The sequence below is a fragment of the Diabrotica virgifera genome, chromosome 1 (genome assembly GCF_917563875.1).
Source record: "Diabrotica virgifera virgifera chromosome 1, PGI_DIABVI_V3a".
NCBI classification, from domain to species: domain Eukaryota; kingdom Metazoa; phylum Arthropoda; class Insecta; order Coleoptera; family Chrysomelidae; genus Diabrotica; species Diabrotica virgifera.
This window is the reverse complement of record NC_065443.1, coordinates 290,987,418-291,003,776: the sequence shown is the minus strand read 5'-3', so window position 1 is coordinate 291,003,776 and position 16,359 is coordinate 290,987,418. Positions and strand designations below refer to the sequence as shown.

General features: G+C 35.8%; 1 protein-coding gene across 1 annotated transcript in view; it reads left to right on the top strand.

The window, feature by feature from the left end:
- The window catches only part of LOC114329758 (ionotropic receptor 93a), a 51,707-nt gene that overhangs the window by 16,342 nt on the left and 19,006 nt on the right, over positions 1–16,359 (top strand). The window contains exons 7-11 of the mRNA XM_028278965.2: positions 7,414–7,638; positions 10,230–10,371; positions 12,107–12,351; positions 13,336–13,498; positions 14,672–14,892. Of these exons, the coding sequence (XP_028134766.1) occupies positions 7,414–7,638; positions 10,230–10,371; positions 12,107–12,351; positions 13,336–13,498; positions 14,672–14,892 (996 nt within the window). The remainder of the gene's footprint in view (positions 1–7,413; positions 7,639–10,229; positions 10,372–12,106; positions 12,352–13,335; positions 13,499–14,671; positions 14,893–16,359) is intronic.

Here is a 16,359-nt window from a genome sequence, read left to right as displayed (position 1 = left end):
CGATTAATAAATCTCATAATTATTGTAATTAATTATGTTTTCAGCAACCCAAACAAAGTTGACATTGACAGTTGGTGACAGTAATTAAATATTTGATAATGATCATTGTTGATTAGCGTTCGAACAACCGGCCCTAACCCTAATAGCACACGACGTCCAATGGACGTCCAAAATAGGTCCATTTTTGGTCCTAACGTCCATGGACTATAAATGGACGTCCTTTGGACGTCCCATGTTGGACGTCCTTCGGAAGGAATAAATATGGACGTCCTTTGGACGTCCGACGTTGGACGTCCTTCGGACGGAATAAAAATGGACGTCCTTTGGACGTCCGACGTTGGACGTCCTTCGGAAGGAATAAATATGGACGTCCTTTGGACGTCCGACGTTGGACGTCCTTCGGACGGAATAAAAATGGACGTCCTTTGGACGTCCGACGTGGGACGTCCTTCGGAAGGAATAAATATGGACGTCCGACGTTGGACGTCCTTCGGACGGAATAAAAATGGACGTCCTTTGGACGTCCGACGTTGGACGTCCTTCGGAAGGAATAAATATGGACGTCCGACGTTGGACGTCCTTCGGAAGGAATAAATATGGACGTCCTTTGGACGTCCGACGTTGGACATTCTTCGGACGGAATAAAAATGGACGTCCGACGTTGGACGTCCTTCGGATGGAACAAATATGGACGTATATATACTGGACGAAATACGGACAATTCCCTAATAGCACACGACGTCATTTGGACGTCCAAAATAGGTCCATTTTTGGTCCTAACGTCCATGGACTATAAACGGACGTCCCATGTTGGACGTCCTTCGGAAGGAATAAATATGGACGTCCTTCGGACGGAATAAATATGGACGTCCTTTGGACGTCCGACTTTGGACGTCCATACTGGACGAAATACGGACGTTTTATGAACGCTTATATTGGACACATTATACCAATTACGAGATCAAATAGCAAAATAATTCAATAAAATATTAACTTGCGTTAACTTTACGTTAATGAAATACAGTCAAACCTGTCACTAACGGCCACTAAAATGAAAGAACTATTGGCCGATATAGAAAAGTGGTCGTTATTGCCAGTTTTTGTAGCCTAGATATACAGTACAACCTGTGTTACTGGCCACCTGTACTAACGGCCAGTTTAAAAATTCCCCAAACCAATTATATCTAGACTACAAAAACTGGCAATACCGGTCACCTTTCTATATCGGCCAATAGCTTTTTCATTTTTAGCGGCCGTTACTGACAGGTTTTACTGTAATTAGTGTGGGGAATTTTTAAACTGGCCGTTAGTACAGGTGGCCGGTGTTGGCAGGGGGCCGGTAACACAAGTTTTACTGTAGTTTAAATCGATTAGATCGAAAGATTAAATCTTAATTCAAAATTGTATATTAAATTATTACAATTATAAAACTATATAGTTTAATATCCAAAACATGTTTTGATTTCATGTAATGTAATGAAAATCTTATTTGTAAATTATTGGTTACAATGTTTAACAACAGGAAATATTCAAGAATAAATAAAATAAAAGTTTCCCCTAACAACAAAACATTCCAGGAATTCTACTATCAAAGTTCTATTCCGTGAACATCTGATTAAATTATGGCTGGAAAGTTACCACAAGATATTCTATGAAAAGAGTACAATGTCCTCCTGGAGGGGTAAAATTTTCCATACTCTAAAGAGAGGCCATTTACTATTCAATTTGCGTTCATTTTCAAATTTGCCGCGCGAGTATCTATGTAGCGTCGCGTGGTCATTGGTCATCAAGTCATCAATTATTTCATTTTCATCATAAGATAACCTAAAAATTTAGTAAAAATTTTGATTGGAAAAAAATGCATCGATAAGGGGGTGAAAAATGGAAATTAGTGGCTTTTTTTGCTATACTCAACTGTACTGTTTAGTATGCTAGTTTTGGCTATGGCTGGATCTCTTAAACAATTATGTAAGTATTATAAAATCCGTTTTCAATTTTCTTTATGAAACGAATCATTTATGCATGTATTACCTGTAAATATTTTGATTTTTAATTGTAAAGAATAGAAAAATTACCGTTCATTTTAATTTTTTTTAGAATCAGCTGAAAGTGGTCTACAAAAAACCAGATATAACCAAAATAAAGATATAAAAAGTGTATTGGCTAATTGGAAGAAACAACATTGTCCATGCATAATAAGTTATTACTTTATAAACAAATATTAATACCTAGGAATGGAACCTGGATATAATCATCAAGAAGATAGCAGGAATCCCGACAAACAACTTAAATAAGTACAAGAATATTGAGGAAATCCTCCTCGATACTACTGGGCAAACTAGAAGATTGAAGAGGACAAAGCCTTTTGAACTAGTTTGAGTGATAGGTGATAGTGAAAAGCAGAGCATAGTGCGTGATGTGGCTGTGTATGTTAGAATAGTGCATGATCTTGTTAGATTAGATAAGAGACGCTATCGGGTAAGCTCTTCATTTTAAGAAACATTAGTAATTTAGGTTAAATTAAAATTGCTCATTGGTCAGTTATGACCAGATTGCTTTTTTTATGTTTGGCAAAAAGGGCGTAAGTCAGAATTGCACATTGCTAATGTTTTGATGATTTCTGGACCAGCAAAAAACTGTTGTAGACGTAAACTGTATGTACCAATAAAAAGAGCCGATTTTTCTGGTCCAGAAATCATCAAAACATTATCGATGTGCATTTCTGACTTAAGCCCTTTTTCCCAAACATCAGAGAATTGTAATGTACAAATTCTCCTATCTGATTTTTCATGAATTTTGTAGGAGACGAAAAACCATTTTTAGGATCATCTCCTGCTTTCACATGTAAATTTTGACATGTCTTGTAGTAAATAGATAGTTGAATTTACTACAAAACATGTCAAAAAATATATGAAAACAGGAGGTAACCATAAAAAAGTTTTTAGTCTCTCTTACAAAACTCATGAAAAAACAAATCGGAGGTATGTCACATCAGTGACTATATCCAGGGAATGTCTAAAAAATATACTTTGATGTCCCAAGAACCAAATATAACCTTTATATATATACAGGGTGTAACAAAAATACAGGTCATAAATTTAATCACATATCCTGGGACCAAAAATAGTTTGATTGGACCTAACTTACCTTAGTACAAATGTGCACAAAAGAAAAGTTACAGCCCTTTGAAGTTATATATTAATAGCACCAAGGGCCTTAGAGGCCCATGGCTTGAAAAGTTTGTTTTTTCTTCATTTTCACGTTTCTTTATGTACTGAGATCTTCTCTGGCTTGATATGTGATTTTTCTCCATTCCTTCCTCTTATTCATTTTTCTTTTCTGACCCTGTAACACCATTCTTTCCAAATCTTTTTCGACCTCTTGCTTCCATCTATTTTCCGGTCTTCCTCTTCTCTTTCTTGAAGCTATAGTGTAGTTTAGTACCCTTTTCGGAGTCCTCGTTTTTGGCATCCTTTCAATGTGACCTCGTGATCTAAGTCTCTGTGCCTTTATCACTCATTTGAAGTTACAAAATGAAAAGTGATTTTTTCCAATGTATCGAAAACAATGTGCTTTTGTGCACGTTTCAATTTAATTATTATTGTAGTACCTACCATTTAAACAACGTTTTAAAAACTTTTTTGCCTCTTATTGCTTTTTCGAAAAGTCAATTTTTATCGAAATATTGTGAATATTTGTCAAATCCACCACATATTTGTATATGGTTAAGTACGATTATGGAGACTTGGTAATAATATGCAAACTTATTTATGCTTTACATTTTTAGGTATATTTTGAACCATATTAAAAAAGAAGCCAGACTCGATAAAACGTGCCTTATCGAAAAAATACAAAGAGGCAAAAAAGTTTTGAAAACACTCTGTTTAACTAATGGTACCTCAGTAATAGTTTAATTGGAACATACAACATTTGGGGGGTTTAAAGGAACAAAACCCCCATAAAATTTTTACGTGGACATATTAAAAAAGAAGTCGCAACTCGATAAAAACTGCCTTATCTGAAAAATACTAAGAAACAAAAATATTGAATTTAACTAATGGTACCACAATAATAAAATTGAATTGGAACATACACAAAAGTTTGGGAGGATTTAAGGGATCAAAACCCCCATAAAATTTTTATGGGGTGCACAAATTTCACCATAATTTTTCTTTAAGATATTCCTGCCATAATAATGCCACATGTCACATGTCCATTTTCAATAAAAAATCGCTAATAGTTTTCGATATAATCGAAAAAATCCATTTTTATTTTGTAATTTCAAAGGGCTGTAACTTTTTATGTGCATATTTGTACAAGGTAAGTTAGGTTCATTTGAACTATTTTTGGTCCCAGAATAATGTGATTTAATTTATGACCTGTATTTTTGTTACACCCTGTATATACAGCCCATTACGCACCACCTTAAAAATTGGGCATTTTTGATGTCTCGAATTTCCTAAACCTGTTGTTGCATCTAGGTGATTTTTTTTATAATATTCTAGCCTAGGCCCTAGAATATGTTACCTCCTTATGCTTGTCATGCACAGGGAGCTATACTGTAATATATATTATATCACATTACTATAGAGAGCGATATGATATAATATACATATATTACAGCATGACAAGCTTAAGGAGGTAACCTATAGCCTAGGCTATAATATTATAAAAACATCACTTAGATGGGACAACAGGTTTAGGAAATACGAGACATCAAATATACCCCATATTTAAGGTGGTGCGTTAATTTCTTGGAGAAGTGTATTGTAATTTAATGTAAATACTGTAATATCCAATAATTGTAATTTGATATAAGATGAAATATAAGTTCCTTAAAAAATATATTTTTTATTTCCCACAATACATTCTCCACAGGTCTAAATATCGTCGCTAGACGTCCACCGAATGACCTTCCAGGACGTTAGATGGATGTTCAGCAGCAAGACATTGGACCAAACTGGGACATCCTATGAATGCCCAAATGACGTCCACCGAACGTCCCCTCCGACGTTAGGTGGACCTCCATTGGACGTTTAACAACTTGGCCTTTGGACCAAAATTGGACGTCCTGTTAAGGTCCAATTCACGTCCCCTAGGACGTCCGATTAAGGTCCAATTCACGTCCCCTAGGACGTCCGATTAAGGTCCAATTTACGTCCGATTAAGGTACAATTTACGTCCGCTTAAGGTCCCATTTACGTCCGATTAAAGTCCAATTTACGTCCGATTAAGGTCCAATTTACGTCCGATTAAGGTCTAATTTACGTCCGATTAAGGTCCAATTTACGTCCGATTAAGGTCAAATTTACGTCCTATTAAGGTCCAATTTATGTCCGATTAAGGTCCAATTTAGGTCCGATTAAGGTCCAATTTACGTCCGATTAAGGTCCAATTTACGTCCCCTAGGACGTCCGATTAAGGTCCAATTTATGTCCGATTAAGGTCCAATTTACGTCCGATTAAGGTCCAATTTACGTCCCCTAGGACGTCCGATTAAGGTCCAATTTGCGTCCGATTAAGTTCCAATATACGTCCCCTCGGACCTTAGATGGACGTCCAATGGACGTTCGGTAGCGCGACATTTGGACCAAAATAGGACGTATAAAGGACGTTCCTCGGACGAAAACGGACGTCCAAAGGACGTCCCTAAAGTCCGTGAAGGACGTCCAATGGACGTCCATTGGACGTCCTTGTGCTATTAGGGAAGTATATGAGATTTTTATATATATGTGAGAGAATTATTTGTTGAAATTTTATATTTCAAGTGATAGAAATAAATACCGTAAAATTATAATTCTGCTTTTTTTCCGGAAACTTTCTAGACTGACTATACTATGTTTATATAGGATTAAGCCATTCTTCTCCTTCTTGATGTGCCTATCCGTGACGAATGTTGACGATCATCATGGCAATTTTTATCTTTTCTGCAGCAGCGCCGAAATACTGCACAGATGTTGTGTTAAACCGGGTTCTGGGGTTCTTTAACCAGACTGTTCTTCTTCTTCCTGGACCTCGCATTCCAGGGCATATCTGGATGCATTTTGCATAATGTGTCCGAAGTATTGTAGTTTGCGTGATTTGATGGTAGTCAGTACCTCTTCATTCTTCTAAGAACTTTTTCATTCTTCATTTGTGACTCGGTCAGTCTACAGCATTTTAATTATGTATTTTCCGATATATCGACAACCCGAATGCTTGTAATCTTCTGCACATATCTTCGTTAAAGGTCCACAATTAAACATCATAAAAAAAGGACAGAGATAGACGTATCATCCCAGCATACTTACTTTTATACTAACAGAGAAGTTGTGGCTCTTGATGAAAGCCCCCCTCCGGTTAAAGGTCGAGCTAGCTTTTCCGATATGCGCTGTTATGCCTTGGTTGTTGGTCCAGTCCACTCCAGTCTTCATTTTTTATTTTGCCGAGGTAGTTGTAGTACTTCACTCTTTCTACTGAGATTTGGTGTATATAGAGTAAACCTCCTGTTCCCTTTTCCTTGCTAATTATCATGAGCTTTGTTTTCTTTATATTGAGCCATTTTGTGATTTTGTTCATAAGGACTTGTAGGTCTTCTAGGTTGTCCGCAAATACCAGGGTGTTTTCTGCATATGTAATGTTGCTTATCCGGTATCGTTTAGTAGAATACCTTTTTCAGTTTCTTGTAAAGCTTCGCTAAATATTCTTTTAGAGTATAAATTGGCGATGTTAAGTCACAATGACGACCTCTCGTGAATTTCGGCGAAACTAAAATTGAGGCCTTTTTTCTTTTTATTGCCCTGCTATAATGGGGGTTTTTAATGTCAAATAGTTGTTAAAATCGTTGTCAGTATTTTCGAAAATCAATATAATTAATAAATTTTAATACAAAAGGTTTAATTAAAAGCTTACAAACATTTTATCAAAAGTGTTCTTATTTGTATGTTGTGTTGCAGAATATTTGGAGTAAATTTATGGACGAACACGTTCTTTTTGATTCTACTGATGCTGGTAGATTAATCGATGGGACTACTAAATTTTTCACTTTATTGATTTTCGAAAATACTGGCAACGATTTTAACAACGATTTGACATTAAAAACCCCCTTTATAGCAGGGAAATAATAAGAAAAAAGGCCTCAATTTTAGTTCCGCCGAAATCCACGAGAGGTCGTCATTGTGACTTAACATCGCCAATTGAAGATTAGAGGAGACAAAATATAGCCTTGCCTCACTCCACACATGTTCTTCACATATTTTCAGCATCAATTCCGAGATTTTCTGTCTTCTTTCAGTACAGAACTATTATTATCTCTTATCCTAATATTTCCAATTTACTTCTAGATCTTCTATTTCCCTTCTTACCCTTTGTCTCTTTGTACCTTCTGGTTAGTAGTAAATTAGTAAGTGCCCTTATGCAATTTTTTGTTTTTAGAATTACCTTTCTAAGAATGGAGTATGTGACAATTGTACCTACTGGCAAATGAAGACAGGTGAAACTTGGGGTGTAGAATACCAGACTATCGACCAAAAAGCTCAACCAAGGCTGCTTTCTGTGGGAACATGGAGACCAAGCGACGGAGCTGAAATGACTGACGAGTTATTTCTACACGTTGCTCATGGATTTAGAGGAAAAGTTCTGCCCATGATAACATTTCATGCAAGTATATTTTTTAAAGAAAAACAGTTTAAGATTTAATTTCTATACGGAGACCACCACCATTGGCTTATGCATATTTCCTCCTCTTAGACTCCTCAGAGCGACGCGTAGTATCATCATCATCACGTAGCGCTACAACTCTGGCTGACTCTGGGTCCTGGCTGACTGTACAACTTTTTCCAATTTGTTCGGTCTTCCATCAACCTAGGGTCAACTGGAATGTTCATTTTCCGGAGATCTGCTTGGATGTTATCTCCCCATCGCATTCTGGGACGTCCGCCGAGTGGTCTTTTGCCTGTAGGAATCTCCTCCCATATCAGTCTTATAAGTCTCTCGTTATGAAGTCTGTGCACGTGACCTGCCCATATTAGTCGCTATGATTTAATTTCTTGGACAATATCGTTGTCATTGTCTTTTAATTCGATATTGGTTCTGATCCTATACTTCTTCTTTCTTTTGGCATCATAACCATGGATGGGTCTTTGCCTTTCTGACTATGTCCTTCTATTCATATCTCTCTTATGCCCTTCTCCTCCATTGTCTTATATTCATGGTTTTCAGGTCGTCCTCCACTTCATCCAATTATCTCGTCCTGGGCCTTCCTTTTTTTCGCCTTCCTACCGGCTTCCACTGTAATATCTTCTTTATCGTTTTCTTATTTTCTTGTCTTACTGCTGTCGTGTTGTCTTGTCTTGTCTTCATATCCGTTTTATCTAAATCGTACAATATCATACCCTTCATTCAGTTCATTAACCTCGTCGTTTCTCCTGATTCTCCATGTGCCGTCTTCCTCTTGCACCGGGACATATTCTTTTCTCAGTATTTTTCTCTCGAATGTCCTGAGTTGGGCTTCATCCCTTTTCGTCAACACCCAGGTTTCACAACCGTAGGTCACCACGGGTCTAATTAAGGTTCCGTAGATAGTCATTTTGTTTCTTTTGACTAATAATTTCGATGTCATCAATCTTTTATTAGCATAGTATGTACGATTTCCACTGAAAATACTGCCTTAATTTCGCTACTTACGGAATTATTCTAATTGATTTCTGTACCCAAATATGTGAAGGCATCCACACGTTCAATAGTATAGTTGTCTATTGCTATATTCTGATCCTATACTGGTTTGTGTTAATGTCGTAGTGAGGTCCGAAAATTTTTCTAAGTATAATTCGTTCAAAACGTCTGAGCTTTTCTTCGTTTGCTTTGGTCATGGTCCACGTTTCGCATCCATATGTTAGTACAGGTCTGACGATGGATTTATAGATTTTGATCTTGGAACCTCTTGTAAGATTTTTTGATTTTATAAGCTTATCCAGTGCGAATAGACAGCGATTTGCCGATTGGATTCTGTCTTTTATTTCTTCAATAACATCGTTGTCAGCTATGATTACGGCCGCCCGCAAATACTTAAATTGTTATACTCTTTCGAAATTGAAGGTGTTGACTGTCACATTTTGTCCTAGCCTGTTTCTTCATGTCGTTCTATTTATACACATATATTTTGTCTTCTCTTCATTAATCTTCAGCCCTACTTCACTTGTTGCTCCTTTCACCTTGTTGAAAATGTCTTTTATGGATAGTATGGAGTCTCCAACGAGATGAATGTCATCTGCGTATGCTAGTAATAGCTTGAGACCTTGAACCGATAGCAGTTCTGTTTTTATTTCGGCCGACCTGATGGTTTTCTCAAATACAAGGTTAAAAAGTAGTGCAGATAACGCATCACTCGTATTATGGTATTTATCTATAGAGAGCACACCACGAGTCGCTGGAATGGTGGTGGTCTCTATGTTAATGTGTCTTTCTTTACCTTCGTTTACTCGCAAATTGAGTACTAAGAATCAAATTCGTGGAATTTTTCCTAATGTGACCGTGCAAGTTCGGAAAAGCGACAGCTGGTTTCATAGCTCTGCAACATTTTTCGCACTTTTAATTATACTGGCCAATCATATTGGCCCTGGTTACTGGACAATTGTTAAGGCCATAGCCCAAAACAATTATAATAAGAAAAAGTAATATTAAGGTTATGTTATTAAAAGGTAAACAATTGTATATATTAAAATTAATTATTAAAATGCACTACTACAAGCAAAATACAATTAATTAAATTTACTTTTATATAATAATTTCACAATATATCAATATTGTGGAGAACATATAATTTTTCTTCTTCATTGACAGTAGATATGAAATATACGTCAATTTGAAAATTTTATTTGACAATGAATTATTTAAGAAAGTTGCAAGATTTCTCCGCTACTCGCTCACAATCGTTTCTCGTATCCCCTCCAAGTACTTGCACACGGCGAATATAAATAGACATGTCGTGGAATGCAAATTGTAGATTCCCACATCTTTCATCTACCACTCGTTTGCTTTGTAGAAAGCTTGGATATAGGCCGTGACCAGAATTTGTTTTCCAACGTAAGAAATCTTTAGATTTCCGGCTCTTTGGATTTCGTTTTATTTATTATTATTTACGGTTTTTATAGATCAAAAATTTCAGATCAAAAACAGTTATTCAAAGTGACTCTGCTGCAGTCCCTGCATTAATAATATGAAAATTTAAATTAGTATTATCTTTTTTTCAGAATCCACCATGGCAGATTCTAAAATTCAATTCAAGTGGTGATGTTATAGAATACAGTGGACTAATTTTTGATGTGATTTTTGAGTTGTCCAGAAACTTAAACTTCACATTCCGCCTTGAAATTGTCAACAAAACTGATACGGGTGAGCAAAGATTAGAACAGCTTTCTTATTATTTAGAAGATCTTTGTTGTATCCAAAAAATATTCAGTACTTTTTAGAATCTTTGAATACTTTCTGATCCAGCATGAGTTAATTGAATGTAAAAATGTGTCTTAGCTTGTATTATCTTTTAATACTGAAATAATCAACAACAAAAAATATTACGGAAATGTGTAGGAAACTATATAGATTACTTATCAATTCGCGATGTTAAGTCACAATGACGACCTCTCGTGGATTTCGACTGAACTAGCTTTGAGGGTGTTTTAACCATAAGTTTGAACCATAAGTTGGTAATATTCATTATTTATTTTTACACGGTTTAAATTAATTATTGGGGACCTAGTATACAGGGTGTCCCGAAAAGATTGGTCATAAATTATACCACAGATTCTGGAGTCAAAAATAAGTTGATTGAATCTCACTTACCTATATACAATAGTGCACACAAAAAAAGTTACAGCCCTTTGAAGTTACAAAATGAAAATCGATTTTTTTTCGTATATCGAAAACTCTTGGAGATTTTTTTTTTGAAAAAGGACATGTGGCATTCTTATGGCAGCAACATCTTATAAAAAAATTAGTGTGAAATTTGTGAACCCCATAAAAATTTTATGGGGGTTTTGTTCCTTTAAACCCCCCAAATTTTTGTGTACGTTCCAATTATATCATTATTGTGGCACCATTAGTTAAATACAATGTTTTAAAACTTTTTTGCCTCTTAGTACTTTTTCGATAAGCCAGTGTTTATCGACATATTTTGAATATTTGTCGAATCCACCACATATTTGTATATGGTTAAATACGATTATAGAGACCTGTTAATAATCTGAAAATTTATTTATAATTTGCATTTCTAGGTATATTTTAAAAAAGAAGCGATAAAAGAAAAGATCTCGATAAAAGGTGACTTGTCAAAAAAAGACTAAGAGGCAAAAAAGTTTTAAAACACTGTGTTTAACTAATGGTACCACAATAATAGTTTAATTGGAACGTACACAAACGTTTGGGGGATTTAAAGGAACAAAACCCCCATAAAATTTTTATGTAAATATATTACAAAAGAAGCCGCATCTCGATAAAAACTGGATTATCGAAAAAATACTAGGAGGCAAAAAAGTTTTAAAAACGTTGTGTTTAACTAATGGTATCACAATAATGAATTAATTGGAACGCAAAAGTTTGGGGGGCGGGGTTTAAGGGAACAAAACCCCCATAAATTTTTTATGGGGTGGACAAACTTCACTATAATTTTGTTTTAAGATGTTCGTGTCAAAAGAATAATACACGTCCATTTTCAATAAAAAATCTCTAATAGTTTTCGATATATTGAAAAAAATCGATTTTCATTTTGTAATTTTAAAGGGCTGTAACTTTTTTTATGAGCACATTTGTACTAAAGTAAGTTAGGTTCAGTCGAACTATTTTTGACCCAAGAATGTGTGGTATAATTTATGACCAATCTTTTCGGGACACCCTGTATAATGATTAACGTGGAATCTTCATGTTACAATAAAAGTTGCCGTCGATTTTGTATATAAAATTTGTAAAAAAAACATGTAAAAATAAATAATGAATATTACCAACTTCTTTCAAATGCATATGCGCTCAGCGTTTGACATTGAAAACACCCTCAAAGCTAGTTCAGCCGAAATCCACGAGAGGTCGTCATTGTGACTTAACATAGTACCTGTAATTTAATTTCGTGTAATTTTAGGAAGTTCTAACTCTACTTCTTACGATACAAATAACGACTTGACCAATAAAGTGCCAAAAATTTTAGTAGATTTAATAAAAAACAAAACGGTAGCTTTGGGAGCATGCGCAGTCACAGTCACCGACGACATGAAGCTAATGGTAAACTTCACCAGACCGATCACTATTTTGACCTATACGTTTTTGGTATCCAGGCCCAAAGAGCTCAGCAGAGCCTTGCTCTTTATTTCTCCGTTCACTATGGATGTAAGTTACAATATAAAACAGTGTTGTTAGTAAAAATTGTCTGATTTATGATCATAAAATCGTATTTGATATTACAGAGCTTCTATCCAATGTAAGTTTTATTTAAATTATTGTAAGTCCAGTTTAGATATAGTTTTATTGACAAATGTATTTTACTTTTGCTACGTATAGCTCTCGTTAATTCGTCTTTAGCACTAACTGAGATCTCAAATATAATTCTTACCTGCTGTTTTATGAGGTAAATACAATGTAAAATGTAAGAAACAAGTATTAGTTACATAAAAGACAATTACAATATAATTACAATAACAAGATCCTTGTTCTTGTAAACAAGATCTTTGTTCTTGTAAACAAGATCCTTGTTCTTGTAAACAAGCTTCGCCTCTTAATTCGTCTCAAGTTACAATATTTGATGAAAAAGAAAAGCTGAGAGCCAAAAATTTACAATACAAATGCCGAGAGCTTAAAATATCACAAATTAGGAAAGACGTCGATTAGATATAATATATTTCATTATTTTAACAGGAAATTGCAATTTTATTTACCCTGAACACACCTCACAAGTGATACTATTGTTCTGGGGGGGAAACCAGCCAATGGACTTGTTAAATCACTTGAGTATTATCATTTACACTTTTTTTCTACATTTTACCCTGTAAATGTTTATCTTTATACAGAAACAGACGCAAATTTCCTCTGACGGCTGAGCTAATACAAGAGGCAAAATAATGTGGGTTACAGTCTTGGCGCCCAACGTGGGGATTTGCGTCTCAATGTCCAATTATTTTGCCCCCAACGTCTACAACATAAAGATCTGAGCCCAAATTAAAGCGCTATTAATATTCTTTAAAAGTATCCAGAGATATTTTATCTTATAAAAAATAGGCTTTTGACGTTATGTTACATTACAGGTAAATGTTTTATTTTAGAACTACAAATCTAAGTGTTTTCAAAAAAATATTATGTTTATGTTATATTCTGTAGACATGGTTGGGCCTAGCCACTGCTATCGTATCAATGGGGCCGCTACTGTACTTTATCCATCGTCATAGTCCTGTTTATGAATATAAAGGAATAGCTATGAAAGGAGGTTTAGCATCGATCCAAAACTGCATATGGTACATGTATGGCGCTTTACTACAACAAGGTAAGTAGTAAGTGACGAAGGGGGCAACAAATAAAAAACCTTAGCTGGTATTCGTGGAAAAACACAAAGTTTAATAAGACTAAGTTTTGAATCTAATAACACATAAAACAATATTAAAATATTATTCTATATCCCATCAGATTGAAAATAGTGGGAACCTTCTCTGGTAACAACCTCCGAGGCTTCTAAAAAATACAAGCGATGCGGATGCCAAGACTATAGGAAGATGAGGGAATTTTACAATATATAATTCACATCTCATCTGCTCAGCGTGGTAAAAGCTCCAACGAGGAGGCTTCCTACGTACTCCAAATAGAGTAAATAAATTAAACATTAAAAATGTATAAAGATTTTCAATTAGATAGGGTGAATAGCATAGGTAAAAAGTATTGCCTCAAGATCAACATTTTGAAAACGAAATATATGGTCATTAGCAGAAACCCTTCAGAAGACCCCCGATAATATGCATAGGTGACGATGGTATAAAATGCCTGAAAACCTTTAAATACCTTGGCACCACAATCAATGACCAATGGGATCCACAACATGAAATAAAACCCGAATACAAATGTCAAGACAAGCTTTTATGAAATTCAAACTGCTCCTATGTAATCAAATCCTAAATTTCGAAATACACTACAGATCGGTCAAGTGCTACATATGGTCCATCTTGCTTTATGGCATGGAAACGTGGACTTTGAAAAGAACATCAATCAACAAACTTGAAGCATTTGAAATGTGGTCAATGAGAAGAATGATGCGCATACCGTGGGTGGATAGATTTCGAAACGATGACGTCCTTAAGAGAGCCGGCGTGGAAAGAGAACTCTTTGAATTAATTAAGAAACGCAAGAGCAGTTACCTTGGGCACATATTAAGAGAAGCAAAATATGAAATACCACAGTCAAACTGCAAACAACTATCCTGGTTAAGGAATATTAAGAAATGGACAGGAACACACAACACAGGCGAGCTGTATCACGCCGCCAAGAACAGAACCTTAGTAATGAGATATTACGCACTTTGGTGTATGACATGTTAAGAAGAAGAAATGGCATATCCATATAGGTCTCCATTGAGACATAGTTAACTGAATTTTGATATAGCCTTAAAAAATGATATTTCTTAAGTTATATCGAACTGTATCGTTAACGAAATGCATTTCATTTTCAGGCGGAATGCACCTACCATACGCAGACAGTGCCCGATTACTCGTAGGAGCCTGGTGGCTGGTAGTACTTATAATGGCTACCACATACTGCGGCAATCTGGTAGCCTTCCTCACTTTCCCCAAAATCGACATCCCCATAACTACGTTGGAAGATCTAATCGCACACAAAGATACAGTTAGTTGGAGTTTCAGGGAAGGTAGTTACTTAGAAAGGGAATTGAGGGTAAGATTAAAAAATTGTTCTTCTTCTTCTTTAGGTGCCATGTTAGGTATTCAGACGTTGGCGGTCATCGTGTTTACAATTTCCTGAAACTTCTCTCTATCGGCTGCTGCGCGAAATAATTCTTCTACTGTGGAGCCACACCATTGTCTAATATTACGCAGCCATGAAAGTTTCTTTCGATCAATCCATATCTTTTCCTCCACTTTTCCTAATATTATAAAGCGAAGTAGATGGTATTTAGGTCGTCTAATTATATGACCGAAGTATTCTGTTATTCTCCTCTTTAGGATGTTTATGATCAGACGTTGTGAATTCATCATTTGAAGAACATCTTTATTGGAAGTATGCGAAATCCACGATATCTTTAGGATCCTTCGATAGCACCACAATTCGAATCCTTTTAATTTGTTTAGCAATTATTTTCACTAATCCATGCCATGATGACTTTAGAGTGACTATAATGGGATGGTCTTCTGTTGCCTTTCCCATCGCAGTGTTTTAGACATATCAATCTAATATGGTAATTGTCTCCTAAAAGTGTCAGTATTAAACTGTTCCGAAACTTTTTCTCCAGCTTAAAACAGTAATGAAAATGCTGCTTCCCATTTACATGTACTAGTTTTGGTCCACCTCGAGTATTTCATTTCCTCGGTACCACCCATACCTGAGAGGCATTCCCCTATCCGCCACCTGGGGAGGCGCCTGATAGTGGATTTAGCAACCATACAGGGGTGTTAAATTGTTAGCTGCTAAAAAAATTGTTCATTGGTTTATATGTTTCTCTCTGCATTGTTATCGATGATAGTTTTATTCCTAAGTCGATGTATATCTTAGTTCTTATCGTTTCTTCCTTTTATCCTAATGTCTTATCTTAGCAATCCTTTGAGGATATTTACTTCTATTTCTTTATAGTCGTCTGCTAGAAACCGTTCGTAATGCACCCAATTGGCTTATTGTACGTCTTCCATGTATTATATTTACATTTACACCCCTACTGCACATTCCTACACCCATCTCTTCTGCAGTTTTAGGCCTATCTCTATACCAGATACAACTAAGCGACCTGGGTGGTGTGTCTCCTCTGTCCCATCCCCCTCATAAGCAGATGTCTACCTGGAAAGGTAATTGGGTCTATATTCCAATATAGGTATATAGCCGACCCCGCATAGGGATAAGGCAAAGAGAATGATGATGATGATGATGATGATTCCAATATACTAACTTAATGTTCAGAAGTCATCATCCATAATGGGATATGATTTATAATGTTACTGTGTCATGATCTAACTATTTATTGGTTGCTTAGCTTTCCCGCACTCTATAATACATCATTGTTGTCTCCCCCTTATAATGATATTATGCAGAGAAAGGAGGTCCAGTAGGACTTTCATAGCTGCTGCTGGTGTGTCGCTCAGAGTCTCTGTAATTCTTCGGTTAGCAAGTTTTGCACTTTGCTTACCAAAGTGC